The sequence below is a fragment of the Lepisosteus oculatus genome, chromosome 1 (assembly GCF_040954835.1).
Source record: "Lepisosteus oculatus isolate fLepOcu1 chromosome 1, fLepOcu1.hap2, whole genome shotgun sequence".
NCBI lineage: Eukaryota > Metazoa > Chordata > Actinopteri > Semionotiformes > Lepisosteidae > Lepisosteus > Lepisosteus oculatus.
This window is the reverse complement of record NC_090696.1, coordinates 25,927,874-25,955,025: the sequence shown is the minus strand read 5'-3', so window position 1 is coordinate 25,955,025 and position 27,152 is coordinate 25,927,874. Positions and strand designations below refer to the sequence as shown.

Below are 27,152 nucleotides of genomic sequence, written 5' to 3'. Positions count from 1 at the left end.
ACTTAAAAGTTAAAACCATTCTAAAAAATGCAACTAAATCTGTTCAAACGTTTTGAAACTTGGAGCTTTTTTACTTGCATAATGCCACTGTAAAATTATAAACACATTTCTATTGAAAAAGTGACCTTTTTTGTTTCATGTGAATGTACTGAAAGTTTTATACTATTATGCTGTAAAAATTCATTTATTGTGATGAAAGCTCTTAAAGCTTAGAACAAAAAATATAACATAAAATATAGATTTTTCACAGAATTTAGCTTCTTGACTTTATCAGTGAACAGAAGCCTCATTTTTTGTCATAAGTCAGGTAACAGTAATACCTCATGCTAAAACAGCACTCCTCTTTCAACAGATCTTGTCTGTGTTTATGATTATGTCCTAAAATGTCTAACCATTTATCCCTGCTACTGTAAACACTGCAAAACAGCTGCAACATATAGCTAATGTCTTTGGGCTGAAAGTTCTTGCACTATGTGCATCACAGTATTTTAACGTGAGCTACTTGAGGAGTATAAACATCTCATGAAAAAAGACATCGCAGTTTACAGGAGAGACCTATTTGAAGATATCTTAAATGGCCAATAAATCTGTCACAATGCACATCTGACACTTTAGATTCTGCTCCAAAATATATTTAGGTGCTCCAATGACCACTGCTTTTTAAAGTTGTTTTTTTTAATCTCTTTTAGACCACTGCTTATTTAAAAGACTCGGTAGGTTATGAAATTGTCTTTTTCCTCAATCATGTTTAGTGGATATTATGCTTCTTTGGAGGATGAGTTCACTTTATGTCTTGTGCGAGTTTCAAGATTTTTTTCCTTCATGGATACCAAGTTGTTTAGGATACCAAGCTGTCTGCAAAAATGTCCACATGGGAGAAACACATACTTTACCCTTTCAACAGAGCAACTATGGAAGAAACAAAAACACCCATCAAGTTGTATTGCACTTAGATGGTGGTCTTTTCATTTACTCAAAAATTAGTAAGAGAAAATGAGAAAAAAAGCTTTCTCTGGCATGTAAAACAGCTTTTGTAAGCAGAATTCAATGAAGACACCCTGGCTTTGTAACCAAATGAGCAACAAGTTGACTTCCCACACAAAAGATTCATTGTCATGAGTTTTTCAAAACCCAGACACACAACATTTTGAAAAAAAACTTCTACTTTTAGATTTTAAAATGTAATCTAAGTTATAGTACAAAGGCTCCTCATTCTCACACGGTTAAACTAATTTTAATTAACTGAAACCTTCAGATATGCAAGGATAAAGAAATAAATCACAGAATTTATTGGAAATAAATCGATCAATACATTTCACTTACTGTGTTACAAAGCATTCTTTGTTTAAATAACAATATATAGTATTGGGTCATTGTAATATTTCCTATATAATATAATAATTGTAAAATGGAATGGTTTAGAGGATGGCAGTGTGCAAATTCTACTTATTTATTTGAGGGGATAAAGATCTTAGCTCCACAACTCCTCAAAAGTAAAAATCAGTTATGTGTCACACAACATTAAGAATAAATTACTCAGAATAAAAGAAGGGAACAATAAATTCTATATTGGCAGTGAACAGAGTGAATCGTCAATTTTAAGTCAAGATAATACTGTGCCTGCAAAGGGTTTCACATTTTTTGTTTATTTCAATCAATAGTAATAACAGAATAAACAGTAAGCTTTACATTAAAGGGTAGGGAAGCACAGTTAGTCATTGTGCAAACAGCACTCCAGCAACTTTTGCAGCTTTTTGGTCCACTGCCATGCAGTGATACCTGAGGGCTTGACTTGAGCTCTCATGATTTCTGCGAGAGAACACAGCGCTGGCTGAGTGGGAGGACAGATACAGATACTAGCACAGGCTCTCCTGTTTCCCCTGTGGGGGGGTTCTCTTGCTTCAACTTTGGAAAATCTTACAGGCTTTTTTGGAGATGCAACAGAAACAGGCCAGCCAGCCATCTCTTTATATGGTGGATTGGAAAAAAAATAGCTGCAACCAGAAATTCTTGGAAGTTTATTATTCTGTTTTATTTAATCCAACTTATTTACCATGCTACAATAATTCACTGTTTTTGAGAAACATTGACTTTTCTTGGCAAATATCTCAGCTGTTCTTTAGAAACCATAACAGGTGACTCACAAGAACCAGGAAGCATTCTAACATTTGGACTCGCATCCACATACAACATGTTGTATGACTCAGTTTTTAGCAGTTTTTAAAATAGTATGCCAAATGTAAAATATTCTAATATATATTAAAAGAATTAAAATCTTGGAAGGTGAAGCTCTTCCTAATGTTAATCTAAAGTTATAGATTCCTTTTTAATTAACTGTTAATCATTTAAGGGAAATAAAAATGTATCAGATTCAGCCTTATTTGCGCTGCGTCTGTACCAGCTGCATTACTTGCACACCATTAGTGGCAGATGTGATAAAGCATGAAACACCCCATTAACTCTTCGCGTATATCTCTGCAATTTGGAGGCCAGTGTCTCATTCCAAATTTCTCATTCTGCTTCAGGAGCCAGATGACACCCGATAATGCCAGTTATCAGTCATTAGGAGGCCCTAACACCTCAAGGACCTTTTTAATTATCACTCCTTTCTCCTGCCTGGCACTACGACCACAACTGCGTTCTGTATTTCAAACTGCTCAGCTGTTTGTGGAGGAATGTGGTCAAAATGAATGGTTTATTTGAACTGAATAACAAGTGTGTTTTCCTTATATCTGCAGCATGTATTTTGTTGGAGGTTGAAACTTTATAAAAAAAATAATTTTCTCTTTGTGGCAGAAGGGTTAAGCCTCATCAAAGCTCTATATTTTGTTACTATTGTTTCTAACAAATGCTGCAGTTGCTGCCAGATTTTTATAATTTCTTTAAGTCATGGTGTCTACAAGCAAGAGCTTTTTCAGGAGAATAATTAAAATACCATGGAACAGTACCATGTACAGAGAAAGAGACATAATAGTGTTATTGTTCCTGTTGTTTAAAATGCAGGAAAACAGCATTCACCATCAGGTTTTATGTTGCAGATATACTGTAATAAGAACTACAGTCTTTAACAGTTCAGTATTTTTACAGTCTACAGATGACACATGACAATTGATATATCTTCTCTCTTGAACCTTTTCCCCATTCTGTTTTAATGAAGAGATACAGTATGTGAGCTAGCCGACCACAGGGATGCCTATCTGCAAGTTGGATGCTTCTACAGTACATAAAGGCCTCTGAGGTAAAGAAAATCCTTACATTGGAGAGACAAAATACTCTTTAATGTCTCTTTCTTTTTTAAATTCTGCATTTCCGAACGCTTGAAAGGTGTTGAAGAACATGTACTGTATGGCACATAACCAAATATATTTGGTTCCTGAACAGCACAGGTCATTAATATCACCTGTATCAGCCACCGGAGACATCACAAGGAGACAGTTATGCACACTGTCATATTTAGATATTTTAAGATCTAAATAGGTGAGTACTAGGATCAACACAGTGTAAAAGTAAAAACAAACAGGATTTGAAAAATGTGTTATGTACTGTAAGTGATGCTGCTTTCATTTCTTGTCCTGCATAGAAACTTTGTAATAACAATAAGAGCATTTAAACGCTACACCATACACTGAAAGTGCTGACAAACTCAAGATAACATTCTCCATTGTTTACCAGTGCAATATCAGATTTTAGTTTTGGATAAAAATGACAAAGAAGCACAAGCGAGCAATGGAAATAGTATTGACTTCCAATGGTAATTTGAAGAAATTAAAGCTGACAAATCACATTCAGTCTTTGGGTAACATCTTTTGGCTGCTGCACTCATTTTCTGCAGCTCAGTTCACCTGCTTTCTTTCCACTGTTCTGTGCAGATCAATATTCTGTTTTTTGCACATTGCAGAAAGTGTACTAAAAAGCAAGAGCATTGATTTTTGCAGTAAGTTGAGTGTGCAGAGTGTTTTGATTGGAAGTAATTGCTGGCACATGGTGGGATGTATTGTAATCTGGGAATTAATGGAGAAAACATTAAGCACTGCAGAGAAAGAAACAAAATATTGCAAAGTCCATGCAAATAACTGACTTTAACCTTAAATTAAATTAGCATCTACTATTAATGTACAAATCAAAAATCAGTTTTTTGTGATGCATGGAATTATAGACATGTAACCGATACAGAGACATGCACCTTAGAGTATAGCATAGAACTGCAAAGAGAAATGCAAAGTGTTAGTGAAATACAACATTGCCAGCTAATTAACGCTTGGCTTCACTGCTCTGACCTACTACTGTACCATCTGTAATTATAGCCTGTCCTATATATCATCTGTTCATAGCACAGAGCTGGTACTGAAAGACAGACAGCTGCAATACTATATCCCTGTTCAACCTAAGGGCCATCTGACTTTAATTGTAGCACACAGCTTGATGCAGCACTGGTCATTTGAAGCCAAAGTATCGTAACACAAGCAAGTTACTAGGCAGGGGGAGGCTGCCAACTTGAGGCTGCAAAGAGGGGCTTGAACGTCTGGCGTTGCGACATTCTGCAGGAAATATGATTAATGAGCGAGGTGCAATAATATCGGGATCCTGATTAGCACCACAAAAAAGGTCACAGATCAAAGCAGTATGCATTTCATGAGCTGTGATTATCACATTCAATTTGCTGGAAAAAGCTACACAAAAATAAATAAGAAAATGAAGTAGGAACCCGAGAAAAAGGACTAAAGAGAATATAAATGAATGCCTTCTTTTAGTGTTTGTGTTTAATATGTGTGAGAAAGAAAAAATATATTTCTTTATTTTTGTAACTAAGCCCTTACAACCATTTTTATAAACACTTTGACCCATGCTGCAGGAACTCATGGGGTTTGCACGGCTGAAATTTGTGTTAATTATACATCATGAACATGAGATCAAACATAATAAGCATCTAACGACAACTAATCAGACAGCATTTGAGTGCTACTCAAAGTAATTGAAATAAATCATTTACCAACTCTTAAAAATGCTTTCATGACATACACTGTACACTACACTTGTTTTTTTTTTAAGTTGGCCTTTAGCCTAGAGAATAAAAAGGACAGACCAGAATATATTAGAATGCAAATCCTAGAGTTGAAATTGCAACTACTTTTACTTTGAACAAAAAGAAGATACTTAGCGTTACAACAAACCAAAATAATTCCCTTACCAACTCAGCAAACGTACAGAAAAAAGATTAACTTTGATGCTTCAATACTAACTCAGATTCCTTCTCAACAATACAAAGATCCAGTAATGAAGCTTTAACCTTGAATTTGTTTTATGAAATAATAATTTCATCATCACAAAAATCTGGTGTAGCTAAAGAAAATGCAAAATATTAAAAAATACACTAACTGACTTCTATAGTGTCTCGATATTGCTTTTTTCCAATAATGTGTTGTAAACTAGTAAACTCTGCCAGAGTCAAATAAAAAAAAAATCTAAAGTTCACCATAAAATACAGCTCTTATTTGAAAGGATTGAGAATCAACAAACAATATGCAATATTATATCATAATGTACGCCTTGAAAATAAAATTATTAAAATGTGCTGAGAAATAGCTTTCGCAAAAGATTAATGCATAAAAGACCAAAACAGTGAATGGGTTTTGAAAGTAACTGGAATTAATTTTAATATTAAATGTATATGCATATTGGCACGTGTATTAAAGCAATTCTTTTTTTTTAAAAAGGAAACATTCTATTCAAAACCACAATTAACAATGCAGCATTTGTGCATGAGCAGCAAAGAAAATGCTGGATAAAACTGAAAAATGAGAAACACACTAAGAACGCTGTGACAAAAACAGCAAACAATGAAACATTAAAAAGGAAAAAGGAGAAGAACCGCATAACTATGCAAGAATGGTAACGGCACAAGAAAATGAACACATACATACAGAGAAAGAGGCCTTTAAAGGCAAAAAAGTGCTACTGGTTTCATATACTGTACAATATACACATCAACATATATTAAATTCTTACTTATTAAGAATTGTTGGCTGCAATCAGAAATGCTATGCATTTTAAAGACTCTGGGGGTCAGGTATCAGGAAAGTAACTTAGCTGGAAAGGAAAAAAATACTGTCTTTTTAAATCAGAATTTCCTGTTAAATGGAGAGTGTTCTGACAGAGCAGCTCACTGACACAACAGATGACTTATCTTACCAGCCTATTTATGCGAACAAACTCTTCTGGGGTTTTAGCCCATGGTGGAAGTTCGACATCAGACACCACCGTCCCATCATCCATCACTCCCAGATTGTAATTATTGGAGTTGACAAACATCTCTGGAAGATAATAAAATTCAGGGACCAACTCCTGCATGCAAAGAAGAAAACAATTTTTAGCATGTTATCAACAACTGCACATTGATTTACTAAGTTCATTAGGCTCTCCTGGTAGAATACAGCACACCTAGTATGCACCAAAACACCCAAGGAGTATTTTATCAGGGATGTTGTTGTTCTAATTAATATTAAAAGTATGTCTTAAAAGAGACCAATGCAAATGCTACAATTTCTACTCATAATACCACAGTTGATTATTTTTTCTTGATTGTGCTAGCTGCTGGTTTGCAATTAATAATTAAAGACAGATCAAAATGTGTTTAGCATCTAATCATGTAAAACTAAAAAACTCTAAATAAAAAAAAACTTCACAGAAGTGAATTCGTAATTCATGTTGCTGATATCGGTAGAAGACAGTTGCTTTAATCTTCAGTACCCTTGCCATAATTCTATATGGAAAATGCACCACCACTTGAAATGTATCATTACTCATGAAAATTACACTTCAGACTCTTCATTTGTTGTGCTATGAAATGTCACTTTGATAAAAGCAATCAAAACAATAGCTTTGCTTTGTTTTTTGTACATGAGGAAAGAAATTATTTATCATAAGACTATTATACATATAATCCTACCACGCATATGTTTGTGTATAAATGTATGTGAACATTTATGTACTGTACACACTCATGCAGGAAGAGAATAATACAGTTTTTTGTTGCTGTAGTACAGTGATGTGAATTACTTTTCTGCATACTGTATTTCTGATAACCAAATATGAATTTATAATGAATGGATCGGAAAATTTACTCTTAACTTAAATACTGTAGATCTTAAAGAATGTTGCTGTATCCAAAACACAGGGCTCAGGTTTAAATCTTTATAAGTGAAGATGTAATAAACCATATGTAATGCAAATCCTCTCAAAGTTTTTCTCTTTTCACATCAATACAGGTCCAATTAAAACAAATGAATGTAACGTACTATCTAATTCTTATATCATTTGTTTTTCTAACAGGGGCATGGGGTACTGGATAAGTTTTTAGACTCATCTGCAGACTGGTATCCCATCCAGGGATAGGGGCTGCTCAGGGGGGGTAGTCACATGCTCTCTAATCTGCTTAACATTACAGCAATGAGGATGGCCCGATGAGTCGCCGTGACTCTGCCATCTACTTGCCCTCTATCTTAACTTTTCCTTAGAAGAATTTCCGCTAAAGAAATGTTACATCTTATCAACTCAGCCTTTTTTCACCCAAATCTCCCATAACCGACGTTGATGGTATTATGGACAACTTTAATCATGAACAATTACTTTAAGAAAGAAACTTAAAGAATTTAATAAGGAGAATCTTCTGTATTTAAACTTGTTTGTATGCAAAACTCATTTTGATGTGCAACTGACATTTCAACAGCAAGTTATTTAAACAGATCTTTTTTTAGCATATTCACTTTGCATTAGTCATTCACAGTAATGATAAAAAATGAAATGAAAATTCAGTTATTAGTTTGAGGTTTTACATGAAACTGGACAGCTAGGTGGTTCATTCTGTCCCTCTTTCATGTCTCTACTTAGTTAAAACCTCCTTTTCTTCCTTCTACACCTGCTACTACAAAGCTAAAACAGGACTTCTTATATTTGCCACTTCTAAACAGACTAAATGTTCAACTAGAAAAACTTTCAATACTGTTCTGAAGAACTGTATTCATTTTAGAAAATCAGATGTTTATAGCTACTTCCATCTCACTGCAGTATGCACATTCAAGCATCTTTTATAACCTGTAAAATAAATTAACGTGTTCAGACCAAATCAACACCTTCTAACAAGATGAAGAGCTTATCAATTGTAACCATGGAGAGGGTGGAATTCGCAAATAATATTGCAATTGAAATCAAAAGATAAATCATCAAAATTGCATTTTGTTCTATATTAATAAAAAGTGTGCACATATTGCTCATTAACATATGTATTTAGCAGATTTTGGGTAACGAGTACATTTTGGGCAACCAGCAGGGAAGACTTATATTTTTAAGAAAATGTCAATAACTGATCATAGTAGAGTATCATGTCAAACAAGTCGAGTTCTAGACTAAGAGCACTGTCTCAAAAGTGTCTTAATCTCGACAATGGATTGGTAAAATATGGCTCATATACTGAGAAATCGTATAGGAAATTGTTTAATAACTGGGGGAGTACATCTGTTGCAATCACAAATCAATCAGTTGACCTGCTGATCAGGTACATCACATGAGGTTGCTTACAAATTAATTATCATTGAAGGAAAATCAATTTTATCCATCTTTGAACTTTTCTTTTCCATCTTTATACAAAGCCTGAAACGGAAAAAGACTCTCAGGCCATGGCTGATGAAAACTCAAAGGAATCAAGACTTTCACAAGGCTTTACAATATGAAAAGAGTGACAGCTTACAACCCCAGAGGACACTGGCAAGTAACTGAGACCACATTTGACTTACCACAAAATGGATGGCTGAGAGTTACAACCACCACCAGGGACAATTTCATCATAATGACACATTTTCTCAACTGTTTGTTTAAAGACTGCATTTTTGTTTTGTTTTTCATATCCTGGTTAGCATTATTCTGGAGCTTTGTGAAAAGCTTAGCAAACCACAGTCATCATCTAATTAGTACCAGTACTGCACTAAGGTATCTTCACAATAGAGGAATCCATTCTTGTCATATTTCTCAATGAACAGATCTGGCTTCAGGGGGCTAACCAGCAAATTCACTGGAGTGAAACTCAGTGGGTTAATGTTTCTTTTTTTAAGATTTAAAGCCAGCATAAATCTGCAAGATATAATTGATCATCAGGGTGCATGCTCTTTGACGTGAACCCCATAGCTTTGCAGGGCCTGTACTGGAGCTCATCAGAAAATGGAATGTCATTCCTAAACAGGAATTTTCCTGTGAATGAGGTTGTCTATGCAACACAGTCATTTGCTGCAAGGCGGACACACCTGTTACTGTTGACATCTTCAACCAACCTCATCTAGGCAAGATATGCTGAAACACCAAGGAGGATGTCCAATATGAAAGCAAGTGCAGTGTGGCAATTACAATATTCCAGTGATTTGGATTACAATTGAGTACATGTCTTGTCTGGAGAGTATATGAAGCTCCCAAAGGAGGTTTACATATCCATCTATTGACGATAGTATGAAATTCACTGTCTTCACAACTATATCCATTACTTAAGATAATTGCAAATTGTTACTGCATAAAGCCAGCTGATGAATGATACAGTGCAAAATAACTGGTTTTTCCCAGGTCTTCTGTGCGACAAGCAATTGTATTAGCTGACAGACTTATTTGCTCGAACAAAGCAACTTTTTCAGGACATGGTTAATCAGCAGCCTTCATAATACACGTTTTTACATACTGCCCATCAGTAAATGGATTCCCTGCCTTAGCTATTTTGAAACTCGCCCTTACAATGGATTCTGATTGTTGTGATGGCTTTGTAAATATTTCACGCTGATAAATTAAGTTTTTCTTCAGTGTTTCTACTTTATCTGAGAGCATTTTGCCAGTCAAGTCTGAGTACTTCTGTGCTTCTTATCGTAATGCCTTTGAATGTTATACTCCTTTTTGTTCATTTTGCGTCACATAAAAACAGGCTGTAAGGAAGAACATAGCATGTTGGGTTCTAACTGTCAATCCAAGGTTTTCAGTTCTGTTAATGTGCTGCACGGCAACTCTATAATGAGCATAAAACTAAAGACAATATGACAACATGACATCTGAAGTGATTGAGAGGGAAGACAAAACACCAGTCTGAAAATGTGTCTTTCAATGTTGTTGTTAACTCTTGAATTACTATAGATGTTCACAGTTGTGCATTCAAAACACATTGTTTCTAAAATATCATGTTCAATTTATATTGATGGTATTCCTGGGCTTTTTAATTTGACCTGGTTATAAATTACAATCACACTAACACTTAAAGACATTTGAAGCATGAGAGCAAGAAAAACACTTAATCTGAAAATTGTCCCTTATTTTATAAGCAGCTTCTGCTTATAAGATTTTCTCCCATAACAAGTAAGACTCCACTAACTATTGGTTTCTGAGAGATGGCTGTTAGGGTGTCGCAATACTGTATGTGGTTTGCTCAAAAAACAGTTATTAATGCTTTCCAGAATAATGTGGCACAGATACCTAACAAAAGTTTGTTTCATGAATTTAGGTTGAGGGAGCTATGGTTTCTTCCCAACTTGAAAAGACATGCTGGGTACCTCTGAATTATCCCAGTGTGTGATCCTGGCTATGGACAAGTACAATTTGCAGGGCGTTCTTGCGCCTTGTGCCATGTGATTCTGTGATAGGCTCCTATCACACCTCTTACTGCAACTATAAAGCTTTCTGATAATGGGTAATAGATTGCAGTAAACTCACAGAGGTTCTAGAAGTGCAATTTTTTGTGAAGAATGGCTCCACTTTAAGTTGTATGGCAGAGGACGCTGATCAAGGTCAGGAAGAGCGGAGGTTTATAAATAAGGTTTACAGACTCCCCATGAAAGTGAGTAATGTTAATTCTGGTCATTGCTTTACTATGGGATAACAGTTAATTTCAAATTGCAGATTATTCCGAACTCCTTTTCTTCCAACAGAGATGTCTGAAATGTTGATATAAAACCAATCTGAAACAGTTCCAAAATAAGATTCTGAATTTTGCTTTTTCAGTTGACGTGAAATCCTAACCGTATGAAAAAATAACAAAAATGAAAACATTTCAGTACGTTATTACACTAATGGAATCGGCAGTGTTGGCAAAGTAATTTTGCTATTGAAGTAATTAAAAATAAATAAAATAAATTAACTAAAAACAAATGTTCCCTTTATCCTTCTCATCAGGAGTGATCAAGTACAAAAAATGGTCAGTGTTTATGGCAGCTGGAGATGACCAGAGTTCACAAAAAGAGACCGGTGTAAAATTTGTCTGCCTCCTAACAAGCACACAACTGCACGCCACTTAACAAGCAGAAAAATACGGGACTGATTCGAAGGCTATTATGTGCAGTGGCCCTGCACTGCAATGTCAGAGGCCAGTGGCTGTGATCTGCAATCCTGTCCTGCCATGGGTCAGCGAAGCAGCAGTCTCCACCCCCCCCCAGGGCCACTTCCAGCAGCCACAGCCTTTCAGACAGCTGACGGCAATAGCAGAGGTCAGCGGCTTGTGCGCAAGGTCAGGACAGGGTAGCCAAGGCAGAGACAGACCGGATCAAGGAGGAATTAACCTATTATCACTTCTTTTGCTCGACACAAACGGACATTTTTGGTCAATTTATAAATGATTGCAATTGTGCTACTAACACTTGGGCTGTTTCTTTTTACTTTTTTCTATGTTAACACTGTATTTCAATGTGATCCTGGACAGAATTTATTGCATATAGATAGAAAACTATCTCTTTCACTGTCAAGGATTATTTACCAAAACAAAATCTGCATGAATTGTGTTAAAAAATCAACAGGTGATTAATAAAATGTAGGTTGAGTCCTCTCAGGAAAGCTGCCTGTTTCAGACTTTAAAAAAATATTTTTTATACATTCCTACCCGTTATAAATAAAACATTTTAAAAAGTATTTCTGCATTTTCATACTATATAAAATGAAACATAACAGTAGCATGCAATTATGAAAAAAATCATTGAATGAATAATAGAAGTTCCTTTAAAGTTCATTTCTAACCATTTTTGTCTGATTTTAAATCAACAGTTTACCTTTATATGATGTGACAGGACAGACTGAGCCAAAGTTGGTATTTTGGTATGTTTTTCAATCAAGTGTTACTTGGAATGTAAACCACATGTTTTAATATTTTATGAAACCAATCAGCAATGAACCAATACATAAATAACAGCCCAAATCAAACCTGACAACAAAATGCTGCCGCATTACAATAAATATTTTAAAAGGGACTGACACTTGTTAAACTCTCCATTCGGGCTTTGAAGGGTTCAGTGGACTATAACTGTGATTTGAAACTGTTTCACTGCTGGCTCCACAGCCCTTCTGAGAATGAAAATTTCTGCAAAGGTTCAAATAAAGGTTAGACCCCAGTGCAAAAAAAAAAAGTCAGGATTAGTGTGATGCTTTGATCACAAACCCTGAGGCTTTCATGGTAGCATGACAAGTATTGGTTGTGACCACACATATGCTTCAACCTTTTTTTATGAAACTGCAGTATCTGGTCAACCAGTTCACATGATCTTTACCTTAGAATTATATCAACAGAAAACACTGCTAAAATTTAATGAGCTTCGTTAAGAAAAAGATATAAAGTATTTGGGTCGACACCAGAACAATCACGACCAGCAGTAGGCTGGGATCACACAGGAACAGACACAGATGCTTCACATCTATGAATGTTTTGTGAAAATTCAGCAATTCTACATGTATAAATTCAGTAATTCTACTAATGTATAAGGTTAGTCGCTTTCTTGTGTCAGGGCACTATATCTATGGGCAAGATTTTGTGAGGCATCCATTAGTACATTAGTCTTGTTGATAGGGATTTATTTTGGTCATTCAACCAAGTATAACTTTTCTGAGGTATCTGAACAAATGCTAAATATAGAGGAATACTACATTGATTACCATATATGTCTGCAATCTTAAAATATAATTTTGGCTGTTAAGTAATTCATCTGACAAGAGTGTTTTAGACAAAATGTAACTGATAGAATACAAACCTCATACATGAGGCTGTGTAGCTTATGACATGCAAAATATTAACTGGCTTGCAGGTCAGAAGAATCTTACTACACTTTCTTGTTCTCCCCTATGTGCAGTCACAAGATTTTTTAGTGTGAACCGCAAAGTAAAAGGCCTACATTTAAGTGTTCCCAATGGGGTGGGTATAACAAAAATAAGTGTTGATCTAAAATTGTAAGCAGCTGGTATACTGTAGTTTATGTTTGCAGAAATTCAAGTAGGTAGCTGTGTCATCACATGTAGTCAGCAAGGAAAAGGTAAAGGTTTATTCCACGCTAAAAAGAAAAGAGACTGTTTCAGCTGTGGAGCCTTCTTCACACCCAAAATGTTGTGTCTCTTTTCATTTCTTTTCTGCATGGAATAAACCTTTGCCTGTTGGTTTACATTTGATTTTTGTTTTGCTCTCAAGTTCTCCTTTAACAACAACATAACCAATTCTCATGCTGTTGGCATTTACTAATGTAGGATGGAGGACTATCTCTGGTGGGACATTGTGTATGAGGTCCCACTGTGTGTATAAGTGATGGTACTCATATGATTTCACAACTGGTGGCCTGAGTTCTATCCTGTTTTCATGAAGCTAAGACACATGAGTCAATCATCCACCCTACACCAACTTTTGGCATATATTTCTTAGTAGGGTGTTCAAAGTAATGAGCTTACAGAGCAGATGACATGGGAACACTTTATATAGCTTAATTACATTAAAATACATTTTTTTATTTCACAGTTCTACCTTAACATCTGAGGTGTCTCTCTGGCAGTTTCTCCAAGCTCTGGAGACTGAAGAGAAAGTCCTGTCTGCATGGTCAAACTTCCCTCCTTGCAGGTTCAAGAAAAATGTGGTGAAAGGCTCCTGCAAACAAAACCAAGAACGAAGAGTAACGCTTTATTTGAATGCTGTGGCATAATGCCTTAATAATCCCTTCAGGACTCCTACACAAGATGTTATAAACTCATGCCTACAGGGACAGGCACAAATGACTTAATGTGTACCCATAAGGTCATGATATTTGTTTTAGCATCATTTATAGTATTTGGTATGATGCAAAGCTTAAACGGATGTCATGACTTCTTATGACGGAATTATGAAGCCATTATATACTGTAGGAACATTCAAAAAAGCATTACCAAATGAAGTGAGAGAAAAGAAAATGCCTTATTTTACTACCTCCACTCCTGTTTTCTTCATCTGTCTGGTTGTAGCATATTGTTTTACCATTATTAATCACATTTATTTCCTAGCCAATCATATTAATCAATAAAATTTGCTTTTTAAAAATACAATTATTGAATGGGATATGGTATGTACTGTACGTTTAACAAAACGTTTTATGTTAGTACTACAGCATAATAAAACAGGTTACAGTGAAAAGCTTATCTTGATTAAATCAGACTTTTCTATTAAAAAAACAATGTAAATTTAGTACATAATAGATGGAAATTTTCTTTTAATTATGTTGTCATCAATTATTTTATAGAAAAACTTTTCATTTGGTAATGCAACAAAGTACAACAAAGAGATTAACAGACACTTCCCCTTGAAACACTGAAAAAGAAGTAAAGAAATCCTACTGAATAGCTTGTACAAGTTACCTAAAAATGTTAAAGCCGTTTGTTGATGCCTAATCATTTTAAATCTTGTTTGGAAAGTCAATAAGATCGATAGCTGTCATTATGAAACAATGGTTCCTCTGAGAAATGAAGGACATAAGCCTTAGTGTACCTCAATAAAATTATAATACATCTTTTAAACTGACAGAAACTAATTTAACTTTTTTTTTAAACTGCAGTTTAAAAGACAACCATTTGCGTGCTTTTTTAAAGGTGAATCTGAATCTTGATCCTACAGCTGAAGATTCAATTTAATATGACTGCTACACATCAGGGTTGCTAGATCTAAAATAAACCCAGTGAGGATCGATGGGATCGGATCAATCCACATCCCGCTGGGATCATTCATGGCCTTATTTTATTAGAGTAATTACAGCAGTAGAGAATCACTCTGGATTGTATTAAACTCTGATTTTATCACTATTCCTAGGAAAACATTAGATGGCCATCCCAGATGGGTGATATAGTGCTGTAATATGTGCTAGTAAATCAGTGGTCAATAATCCTGCATGGGCACATTAAATAATGCAACTCCTAAGTAAATCTGATAGATTAAATATCTTACTTGAAAGCTCCTTAGTATTGCAGTGTTTTTAGAGACAATGAAGTTTTATCACAACATATTAAGGTTGGGTCTGCAAAGTCTGTTTCATGTTCATTTACATAACCCCACCTTATCAAATAAACTGATACAGCACACACTTTTGCAAAGAGCATAATTTAACAGGTCAATAACTGTTCTATTTCTGGCAGACATAAATTAATCGATCTTAGTAAGTGTAAGAGTCTAATTCTAAATAAGTTCAGTTGAATTATTTTTATATAAACCTTTAAAAGAAGGATTGAGTCAAACCTGTTATAATAAAATTCTACACAGCTTTCACAGGAAGGCAAGTAAACCAAGCCCAAGGCTTCAAAATTTGGTTGAAATGTTGGTTTCAAATTTCAATTATTTGACACTGTCCCACAAACAGGCAACTGTTGCTGTTTTGTTTTTTTAATGGTAGCAGCGTACTGACACTAAACCTCTAGTTAATTCTTGTCTGGGAACTGCTGTCAACATAAAGCTCACAGACCTATCACTTCCAGTAGCACAGCTCAGGTAGACACTAACCAGTGGCTGTCTGGAGCAAAGTTTGGAAATAGTTGTTACAGTGAAGGTTCTGCATAATTGTATACTGACTCAAACTGTTGAAACCTTACTGATGACCTCTTGTTTTCCTCTCCTAAACAAGAAACGTCAACTCTTCCACACATTTATAATAGGGTTTAAAGAACAACGTACAAAATATAATTGTAAACACAGAGAGACTTGGATATCTTATCCAGTCTCTATAACCCGGACATTTAACATTTATTAAAGACCATTCTAAGCAAATAATAAATAAAAAAAAACATTTTGGAATATCATGTATAAGATTATTTAAAAAATGGAAACTGATTATATAAAAATGACAAGAGAAGAGAAAATGTGCATAGTAACAAGTTTCAAAAAGGCCTGCAGGACTTACAATTCTAAGCAGCCACATGAGGGTGAAGCTGGAGGTGGAGTAGTGGGTACCATAGTGGAACTTCGGGACTTGCTCATCCTCCCAGGATTCAAAGCGCTCAGAGAAGAAAGCTGCCCTCTTGGGGTTGAGAGCACCGACAGGCTACAAAAGACACAGACGACAGTTGCACAGAGCATTTTAGAGTGCTGCCAAGTCTAGTGCTCACACTTGGGGATAACTGTTTTTGTCAATTAGACTACGCAAATACAAAGGACTAGAATAATAAAAAGGTATCTAGTTGCAAAATAGGATTAAATGCTTAGATTACCATAATAATAACAACAGAAAGGGTAACAAAATACCTCATAACAGAAAGAGAAAAGAAATAAAAGTAGCGTTCTACGGTCCTTGTCCTCTCTAGGGTCTGGAAAAACATGTCTCCTGGATGGCATAATTAGATTTACTTTTAATCAAAATGCAAAAAGAGTTTGAATAAAACTACATCCTCAAACACAGACTAAAAAGCATGACTGGATTTACAATGTCCTCCTTCAAAGACAACATTTCACATTCATCTAGAAAGCATTTTCGCCTCTTTTTATAACAAGTGGCTCGAAATCAGGGTGTAAAACGGTGAAGTGGTTGTGACTGTATGACGGCTCTCATATCCTACAGTCGGCGGAAGCTCGTGCTCTGGCTAGAATCCATAGCAAGGGCAGCAGTCAGTTTCCTTTCCAGTTCAGCGATTTAGTAAAAAGATTAGGCTAGTCTGGTTCACGTGCGCTTACTTAAATTGTAAGTTAAAAAAAATTCAGAAGCTGTTATAGTAGAAAACAGGGACTCTCCATTTTTAACAATCACTTATTTTGGTGTCTTATTAGAAATCATGGATTTGAGAGGACACTGCCTCCTCATAACTTATAAACATTTTTTTTTTCAATAAAATCAGGACTAGAAGTATCAAGCAAAACATTTATTTTCACAATAAACAACCTCATCCAATTTGAATTAACCGTCTTTGCTTCTAAAACCTTTAAAAATATAATAAAACCAGGGATGTATCAACAACACTTGATATCAACATATGTTGAAACACACACAATTGTAATGTTACCTCAGTGATTTGTGTTGTGTTACATTATGCTATGCTCAGTATTTGAAAAATATACAAATTAATTGTGGTGAAATGATCTTGTCTTGGGTTCACCTGAGAAAAAGAAAAGCTCAAACGTACTCGACTGTAAGTGCTGGAATACTAATAGCAAGGTTCTTGTTTTCATTTGCATTTTGGCAGGAACATGGAAATCGAGCCCTGCTTGGTTACAAAAAAATCAAACACAAATTGCATTAATTCTCCATTGACCTCCAAAACCAATACCCCATGGATCGGGCCATTCCTTTATTTACTAATTTAAAGAAATCATTTTTTCCAGTTCAATTTTTATTACTCTCCCAATGACTTGCCCTGGTGGATCAATGGTAACACAATGACGACCTTTCGAAAATAAAGTCCAACCCAATTTGAATTGATCCCATCCCTTTCATATCACGGCGATGTCACTGAGAAGCCATCCAGCAGGCAGATGCAGTATTGATTTCTGCATGCAACTGTGGCAACTGACGCTCAAAGTGGAAGAGCTAGGAAGACATTCTTTCTTCCCTGAGCTTTCCTCTGCAGTCAGTAGATCAGCTTTGGCACCCACTGAAGAGGGAGACTGTCCAGGTTCGCAGTGAGGCTGTCCCTCTGACAATGATACACTATTGGCTTACTCACTGCAGCTACAGTGGGAATACACACACTGAATTATACATTACACGATTGGGCTGATTTATTGCAGTAATAACATCCACCTCATTAAAAAAAAAATCTGCTTCACTGCAACCAGAGTGCTACACATTGTTTACTGCTATAAATTAATGGCACAGTGCGGTACGAAGAGGAGACCTTCTTACAATAGATCTACCATGACAGTGCTGTACATCAAAGCATCCCCAGCAGGTTTATGATAAAGTGAAGACAATGTATTGGGCTAATATGCTCTGCCCGTGCAGGCCAATATTTCTCTGACAACTGGCCGAATAAATGAGGTGCTTAAATGTTTTAATTAGCTGTAAAGCAGTTACAAGGTACAATTGTATTGCTATTCTTCAATAAATTTAAAAGTGCCATTAAACAGTATACATATATTCTTTTTTCCTCATTGTCATACATACTACCACTAATGATTAAAAATTTGGGAGAAAAAATAGAAAAAATCTGTATATCATTTTTTGGGATGAACACATCATTCTTAAAATTATTTCCATTTTCAGGCACATCTACTGTAAAAAACAAACATACAGAATACATCGCTAATATAAGCCGTTCATGTTTATCACTTAAAGTTAATGTTTTAAGGACTTCCATACAAATGAACCTTTCTAAGATATTTGAAAAACATCTATAATCATCATTAAGAAAACAAAAACAAACCTTGCAAAATTAGTACTTTAAAATAAAACATACAGATGATATAAGACTTTAAAAAGTACTGTACTATTCATTTTATATTTTCACCTGACTGTTAACTTTTGTAGGCTGATAAACACCAGACTAACTAAAACTAACTTTTTAACCCATTTAGTAAAGAATACATTAAAACCAGACTAGACCTTTCCCACAACAGCACAATCCACAGACCACTGTCTTCTGCCACTGACAAGTAGGTCTGATTCATTACTGTTAGATATACCAGTAACAGGCACACTAAATCCTGAATTACACACATTACCAAAGACATGCATCAGACCTTGTCTTATCCCTGTACCAGTGTAGCACTTGACTTTTAATTTACATCCACATCTCCAACAAGTCTTACATGACCCACGCATAATCCTCAGACTTTTATTGGTATGGGAAATAAAGCCCAACGTAGACAGAAATCTACATTCAAAGCACTAGATAACCCCTGTACTTTCACCTTTACAGGAATGGTTGTTAATGTTGCCCTGATAAAAATCACCTACCTGCCGAACACATCATTTAACTCAGCTAATCCAGTTAACCACCACACATTTCCATATGCATGGATTTTCAGAAACAAATAGGGTAGCAATTTCCTCACAGTATTTTTTGTAAGTTGAGTAAACACAAAACTTCATGGTTAATAACACTGAACACAATCTTTTCCACAGCACTTTGTAATGGAGAACAAATAAAATGTGCCACACCTCTGAAAACCAAATCAACAACAAATAAACAGAAATGGAAAATATAATATAAGTGTGAGTAATAAATAATCCCCTATAAGAAATATTCATGTTTCTTGTAACATCTTTACTTTATTCAATTGTATCACTGATGCAAAAGCAACAAACATCTTAAAGTCAATATGTCACAATTTAATCTCTAATGCTCGCTAAATTATCACCCAACTACGCTGGTTCTATACAATGTTTAACATTAAGAGTTTCTCGTCTCAAACAAAAAAATACAAAGATAGTTTATCTTTTAAGCTGTGAGCCACTTGTCAAAAGCAAGTCACACAACCTGTCCAAAATATACCATTTCCTATTCATTACAATTTTGGGGTAAAAGGCAGTTAGAAATTAATGTGTTTTTTTTGCCAATTTGAATGTAAAACCAGCCACTGCTCACATTAACTACAATGTTATCTTTCCCAGCACCAGATGTCATGTTGAGGTTAAAGTTTATGATAAGAAAACCCCAGAGGGCAAAACCACTCCAACCTAGAACATAAATTTGTACAGCAATACTATATGGTATGACAACAGTATGTCATACCACGTTCACGGCAGTTTCAGTCCCCAATGTCATCGGTCTCACATGACTTGTTTCTATCAAAGCAACACCGTACGCGGCACCAATGCTTAGAGACAGAAAAGGAGGGAAAAAAAATAAAAACGCAAATTACACTGGGAGTTCTAAGAAACAAATGCCCTCTCCAAATAGAACAGGCATGCATGGTTCAGTGGTCATACACTTATATTACTCGTGTCAACAATATGAATATAACAGATGTAATAAAGATAGGAGATCTCCTAGCTCTTGGACAAAAAAGAAAGACAGAGACAGCAAAAAGGCTACCCTCCCTCTCGTTTTCCTCCCTTGGGCGTGAAAGCTTGACTGAGCACAGAGCTGCGCTTGTCAGATCTCTAAAAAAGGGTGCAGCCACAGCTACTGCTGTCATGTTTCAAACTAGTAGTCAATATGAAGCACAAATAAACAAGAAAAAAATGGCTTCAGAAAGGAGGGGAACTGGAGGAGAAGGAAGGAGAGGCAACTTGCGATCGATAGAAGAGGGCTTAGAAATAAAGAGAGGAACCAGGGGCGAAAGGCATCTTTCTGCCACCCTCATGTTGGCAGAAAGTCTGCTCCTGGAAAGATAACACATCCCCTGCCTCCTGGCTGGCCAGCTGTGTCAAGTGCACGGCAGAGCACCACTCCAGCGTACGTCAAGTGTGATCTGATTTGTAAACAGGAACATTTTAAGAGTGTTTTCTAATAGCTAATAATATGGTGGTGCTTTGAAAACAACTGATAGTGTTGAATCAGCACAGCAGGGAGTACCATCACATCAAAGGAAAGTGCCCATTTAGCACAAAGGGAGGTGGGACTGAAGAATTCAAGGGCAGGGTCGAACTCTGCCTCTGTAATCTGGCCTTTTATTAAAGTATTTATATGAACAAAAATCTTCAAATCAAATTCCAAAGGTGTGAACACACTTAAAGCTAGAAACTGCCATATTACTTATGGTACAGTGCTTTGAAAATGTTGATTTCAACAAATGTAGCAATTTAGTCAACAATACCTTTCAAAGTAATACATCTATTATATATAATATGTAGAAAATAAGAATTCTACAGTAAAATACCACTTAAGATACATATGTATACATACAATACACTGTACTGTTATATGTAGTGTAAACAATTTAGTAGACAATTTGCAATCTGATTTTTCTCCAAATTCCAACTCCCATTTCAAATTTAAAGATTGTAAAAAATAAATAGTGAAAAGAAAATGTTATTGAAATACTGGAATTTACTCCCACAAATCCCACAAACATTTGGTATTTTGAAAAAGACAATGTATAAACACATACTTTGTGGAAAAAATGAATTGCAACAGTTTCAACAGTTACAGAATTACCATTACAAAATTAACATTGCAGAATTATGCCATTCAAAGTATATTATTGTAATATATAGACCAATGCCCTAAATATAAATTGGAATAAAATACATTAGAATAAAAAGTATTAGTAAACCTGCTTTGCAAAATAATCTTAAATTAGGTTATATGAGGGTTTTTTTGTTAATAAACAACAGCACTTCAAAACTATTTCTGAGTTGACTGTGATTTCTCATTAAGTTATTTTTTGTGATCACAATCTGTCCTCAATGTTATCATTATAAATAATGTTTTAGTATCAAAGTTTGTATTTATGCAAATTAAACAGTATTTGATATCAAACCTCTTTTTTAATTCTGAAAGGAGCAGTAAAACCAGACCACAGTGTCAGTGCAGAACCCATAGACAGAATCGCTGCTGGTAATTATCCTGTAAGATTTTGTAAGTTCTACCTGAAAAACCCATTCTATAAAAAAATCACCTTATTCAGAATCACTCCCCCAGGAAAAAAAAATCCAGCGGATAAAAAGCTTACTTTAGCTGACTCAATTACTTTAGATAGCTCATTTTTACTTCTCAGGTATTTGGAATCCATTAATATAAAATTCTTTTTCGCTTTTCAAAGGTGCTTAATGGCCTGACTTCATGATTTATTCTGCAATTTTGTTGAGGGCAGACACCCTTTCTGTCGCCTTGCCTTAAACTAATCCTGAATCCTCCCACAACAAGTTCCATTAAACTCAATTTATGGTTATTACAGACTCTGGCAAGGTTGGAAAGGTTTAAATTACACAAAAATAAATGCAAATTGCATATACAGCCCATATTTGCCATAGAACAGGGTTTGCATTACAAAATTCAATAACTCCATTTGATTGTTAACTGTATACAATACACAGCAGATATAGTGTACAGGGCAATTCTAATATTCTCCATAGAGCAAAATACATGTTATTGTATTTTACATTTCAAACAACTTTTGTCTAAAACTAGTTTTTGGGTTATTCATTCAGTCAGCACATTTAGATATTCCTAAATCTTATTTTTACATAATAGCAATATATTCTATTCAGTTAAAAACTATTTCTTATTCTATAGTAGGGCCCCAAGATATGAGGTAGCATGAAGGGTGCTATATAAAATAAAGCTTACTATGGTATTACGATAAAAAAGCAGGATACTGTTAGATTCTTTTAATCAGCATTTTCATTTTTAAAAAATGACCACCCATTATTTTTGTGTTAATAGCAAAATTTGTGTTTTTCAAGTCTTGGCTTGAAGCTACAAACCCCACGACCACACACAGGGTAAAATGAGGCAGACTCCTGCAATATGCCCACTGCTGAGCCACTTGTCTTTTAACATATTGTAGGCAGTGTAGCCCTGTACCGGAGAATCACAGCAGATTACAGCAAAGGCATATCCAATCACACCATAAACCTACTAGTACCCAGTAGGCTGAAGGGATCACTGAGAGCCAAGAGAGCCCTGACCCGCTAATCCCAGCCAGCCTTCAGTGACACTTGGCCAATTGTGTGCGAATCCCAGGCGTGGCTGGCATGACCCAGGCTCGGAACCCATGATCACAGAGCTCAGCCTGCACCCAGCGAGTGCTTTCACAGGTGGCGAACAACTCTCGTTGATCATTTGCAAAACAAACTGAAAGCTAATGAAGAAATTTACCTTCTCTCTTATAAAACTCTCTCAAACTATGAGGCAAGTTAACTTGACGGTTATAAGGACAAAATATGAATACAGACATAACTGTAATTGATTTTTGCTCTGAATATTAGTATTTGAATATTGTAAAAATTGTTTTTTTTATAATTGTTCTTTGAATGGAGCACTTCGTTTTCCAGCATCTAGTTATGTACAAAAGAATGCAGATGGTCTTTTTGTTCAATGCTTTTTTTATGTCTAAGAACCAGTACACAATTAAATTACAAAAACATAAGGTTAACTGTGCGTGTATAAAAGTAAACTGGAATTTTCTCTCTTTTTCTCTCTTTTTGCTCTCCAGAGACCGAAAAGCTGATTTGGCAGGTAAACTGTGCCTTTTGGGGGGTTTTATCGAACATTGCTACCTGATGCTTATGAGATATCAATGAAAGAGCATAAGCAAATTGGTTCTCTACTGGTCTGAAAAGATTAGGCTTTCTTCTCCATGTGCTATGGTATCTCAGCTGCAATAGCCCTGCTTCTCAGCAGACTGCTAGTTAGTTGATCAGTATCAGGAAAATGAAACACAGGCCTGTGATTAAAGAGGAGGCTCTCTAAGCAAATATCTGATGTAATTACACTTAAGACTAATCAGGGCTTTAAGGTGATTAACAGGTCTGAAATGAGCTTAGAATTCAGATGCTGATATTCTCCTACATGGATTGGAAACAAAAAATATACAGCACAAAAACAATTGCTGTAAACATCCTGTGAACTGGTCTATTTTAGTAAGTTTGTGAATTTTCAGAATATGAGTTTCCTTTTTTTTAGTTTAGAACCCAAATTCAGTGTTGATACACTAGCAATTTCCCTGTAATTGTGAAACTCATTTGATGTTTTGATTAACTAAACAGCAAATAATCAGTTCACATCTGATCGACTCTGGAAAGGTCTTTCACTGATCAAATTCATTGAATATCAGCTTATTCCTTAAGAAGAACAAAAATAACAATAATGCTCAATACTGCAAATGTTATGCACAGAATGACTTAAATACAGTTTGCTTTCACTGACAGTACTCTCTGGTCCTGTACAATGTGCTCAAGCAGCTCAACATAGCCACATGCTCTTATGAAAGTTGTTCAAGTATTCAATGAACCATTAATCCCAACAGTGTGGTGACACACCAAATATGATACAGTTTTGGGAGTAAAACAGGAAAAGAATGTTGCAAGCCCATATTTGACTAGCATAGAAGAAAAAAAACTGCAGAAATTCTTAAAAACACGTGAAAAATAGTTCAAGCAGGGATCTGCACCAACATACATTGGCTACAAAGAAACAGGTTCACATCTGAGTGAATCAAATCTAAACAGCCATATACTGAGCCTGAACCACCTCCCAGGCATTTCTTCTTTCTATATTTCAGTATGGAATTAACCTTTACTTGATTCTCATCAATTACAAAAAAATCAAAGATAACAGCCTTATCGGCTCAGAGAAACCAGAATTTTATGGAAAATTTTATAGAAAATAATTAATCTTTGGATACACACATTAATAAGCAGGTATCAAAGCTGTAAGGTAACATTTGGGACATTTCTAAGCATGATTATTATAAAGAGGAGATAGATGGCTGTCTGACCAGATGAGAAGTTAGCTAAAGTAGAGAACGTAAGGAATTCACTCTCGTCAATGAGTACATTTTAGATATTGCTTTAGAACAGAATTATTTCTACTTTAAATTGGACTCTGCTACCATTTGAAAATAAATTAATAACGTCGAACTTTATGGTGCAAAGTTTTGCAAAACACATCTAACAGCACACAATCAAGTAAAATACTATAGAGAACATTAATAAAATATTGCAGACATGTAGACATAGTCTGAGAATGCATTTGTTTTCCATGGAATAAATGTGTGCAGTGTCAGACTCTTAGCAAATAGTTCTATATAATTATATAAAAAAGAAAAAACAGAAAAAACAGCAATACAGACAGAAATGTATAAACATCAGTACTGCACCATGAATCCACTGTTTCATTCGCATTCTTTTTCAATTGCTTGTGTTTTACAAGTGACCAGAGCATCATATTATTTTCTTCCTTAAAACTTTTCATAGTTTATATCTGACTGCAAGATGACTTTTGATCAATCAGGAGGGTTATGAGCAAGTACCCTCAAGTGCACTGGAGATTACTATAAATATTCCTCATGTTTGTTGAGCTGCGTGACTTCCACACACATCCTTCTGTGGAACATTTTCACTAAACACCGGGCAGTTCCAACACCAAACAGGTTGAAACCTGAAGAACTAGCAAGAAAGGCAAAGCATGTACTCCAGAAAGATGATTACCCAGTCCTTGAGCTGTTCACAACTTAGAAGTAAGTTACCTTGGATAGATCTCTGAAGTTGCTGGGCAGTGTCAGATCCAGTTCTTCTGAATCATAATTGGTGATAACCCACGGGAAAACAGGGTACTGATTTAAGTCATTGTAAGTCCGGCCTAGACAATAAAGAAAAAATAAATTTCTTCAGTTTAGCACTTCCCTGACCTGTGTTGGAAGAGTAAAAATGCTGAGTACTATCATTAGCACTCTATGGAAACAATGGTGTTTTTATTCCTCTATTTAAATTGCACTGACTTCACGAAGCAAATTCAAAGCATAACCACCTAAAATTATTATATAAGTTCAACAGAGAAGGATAATCCGAGGGTAGCTGAAGGTGCAAAAGGAATCATGTCACAATCAATCACCACATCAGCTCTGGAAAAAATCCAGTTGGTACAATTATTTTTTTCTGCCTTTTATTAGTAACTTTAAACTGCTTAAAGTTCATAGTTAACAGCTGAAGAGTTATGTATACATATAGGAATTAATTCTATTAATGTAAGTTACAAACAATATAGGGCAGCACATAAATTATGCCAATATAATTGGCAGCTGTAATGGTCAGAGTGGTCAGAGCATTTAATATATTAACCTTGGCTAAAGTCTGACTACAAATTAAACATAAAAAAAATAATAAAACTAAGACGTCATAATATAAATGGCAACTTTAGTGTTAAAAGATATTCTGAGGACGTCTGTAATTAGTATAATATGCACACAATACAATGCAGCACAGGAACATAAAAGTCTCCCTTCAGGACAGAAATTGATCACTACATAGACCAGTACCATCAAGTTGTTCAGGTGACATCACAGTGAGGATTGGTTCAGGCCACATGTCACAAAATGACCCCTGATCAGACATGCACTAATGTCACTACCCATATACTGCACACATATATAAAAGATATATCTACAGTAAATAAAGATATCTGATGACAAAATGCTAATATTCACAGTTTCGCAATCTAAATGCCAAACAGTTTTTATAAAAATGAAGAGTTGTGCAAACCCCTGCCTGCTAGCCAGAGTAAACACGTCTTCATGGTAACTTACCAGATATAGTATTGAGAAACATGAGATACTCAAAGTTGGAAATCTCCCTTCGCTGCCAGCGCTGCGTCATGTTGGAGGCTTTATAGAGCTGCTTTGGGCTGGCCAGAGAGATACGCCTGAAGAAATATAATCAGGCAGACAATCTCATACCTGTACGTTGGCCAGTTCAGTAAAGAATTGAAGAGTTAAATCAAGTACCACCTGAATATGCATTTGCATTTTGAGGATGGCATTAGCTAGATTTGAATATGCATCTCCACAGTCAAAAAGCAAACTAGCAACATTAATTAGCATGCCAATTAGATAATTATTTGGTACTATTTAACTGAAATGTTGTCCCAAATTATGGTTTCACAAAGCTCACTATTGTACTAATTGTGGAACACAAATTAAACATCAAACCAGTAATTTCCAGTTATTTGCAAATGTCTTGACTGATTTACAATGTAATAGCAAACACTTCAATGTAAATGACACCAGACTACTGTACCTCTTATATTAGGAAAAAGGACCAAGGCCACAGGTGTTGCACTATAAGACTGTAAATACAGTACTGTACATCTCATGTAATATAAGTAGGACATTGCTTTCAAGCATTTTAATTGATTAAGGAAAAAGATGAAAACTGTTACTAAAACAAAATGTAAAATACAAACTTATGTTTAGACAGCCAGCATGTCACCTATAATATACTAATGAGCACATCTCAATAAATAGGAGACATGCTTGGAATATCAGATGATTGAGATTTATT

The 27,152-nt window shown here is 35.3% G+C and overlaps 1 protein-coding gene across 8 annotated transcripts in view; it reads right to left on the bottom strand.

The window, feature by feature from the left end:
* lrba (LPS-responsive vesicle trafficking, beach and anchor containing) overlaps nt 1–27,152 on the bottom strand; it is a 283,633-nt gene that overhangs the window by 54,922 nt on the left and 201,559 nt on the right. For all 8 annotated transcript variants that reach the window (XM_015344622.2, XM_069188464.1, XM_015344620.2 and 5 more), the window contains exons 42-46: nt 26,399–26,514; nt 25,343–25,455; nt 16,176–16,316; nt 13,787–13,906; nt 6,190–6,342 (exon numbers count right to left, since the gene is read on the bottom strand). In XM_015344622.2, coding sequence (XP_015200108.2) covers nt 6,190–6,342; nt 13,787–13,906; nt 16,176–16,316; nt 25,343–25,455; nt 26,399–26,514 — 643 coding nt within the window. The remainder of the gene's footprint in view (nt 1–6,189; nt 6,343–13,786; nt 13,907–16,175; nt 16,317–25,342; nt 25,456–26,398; nt 26,515–27,152) is intronic.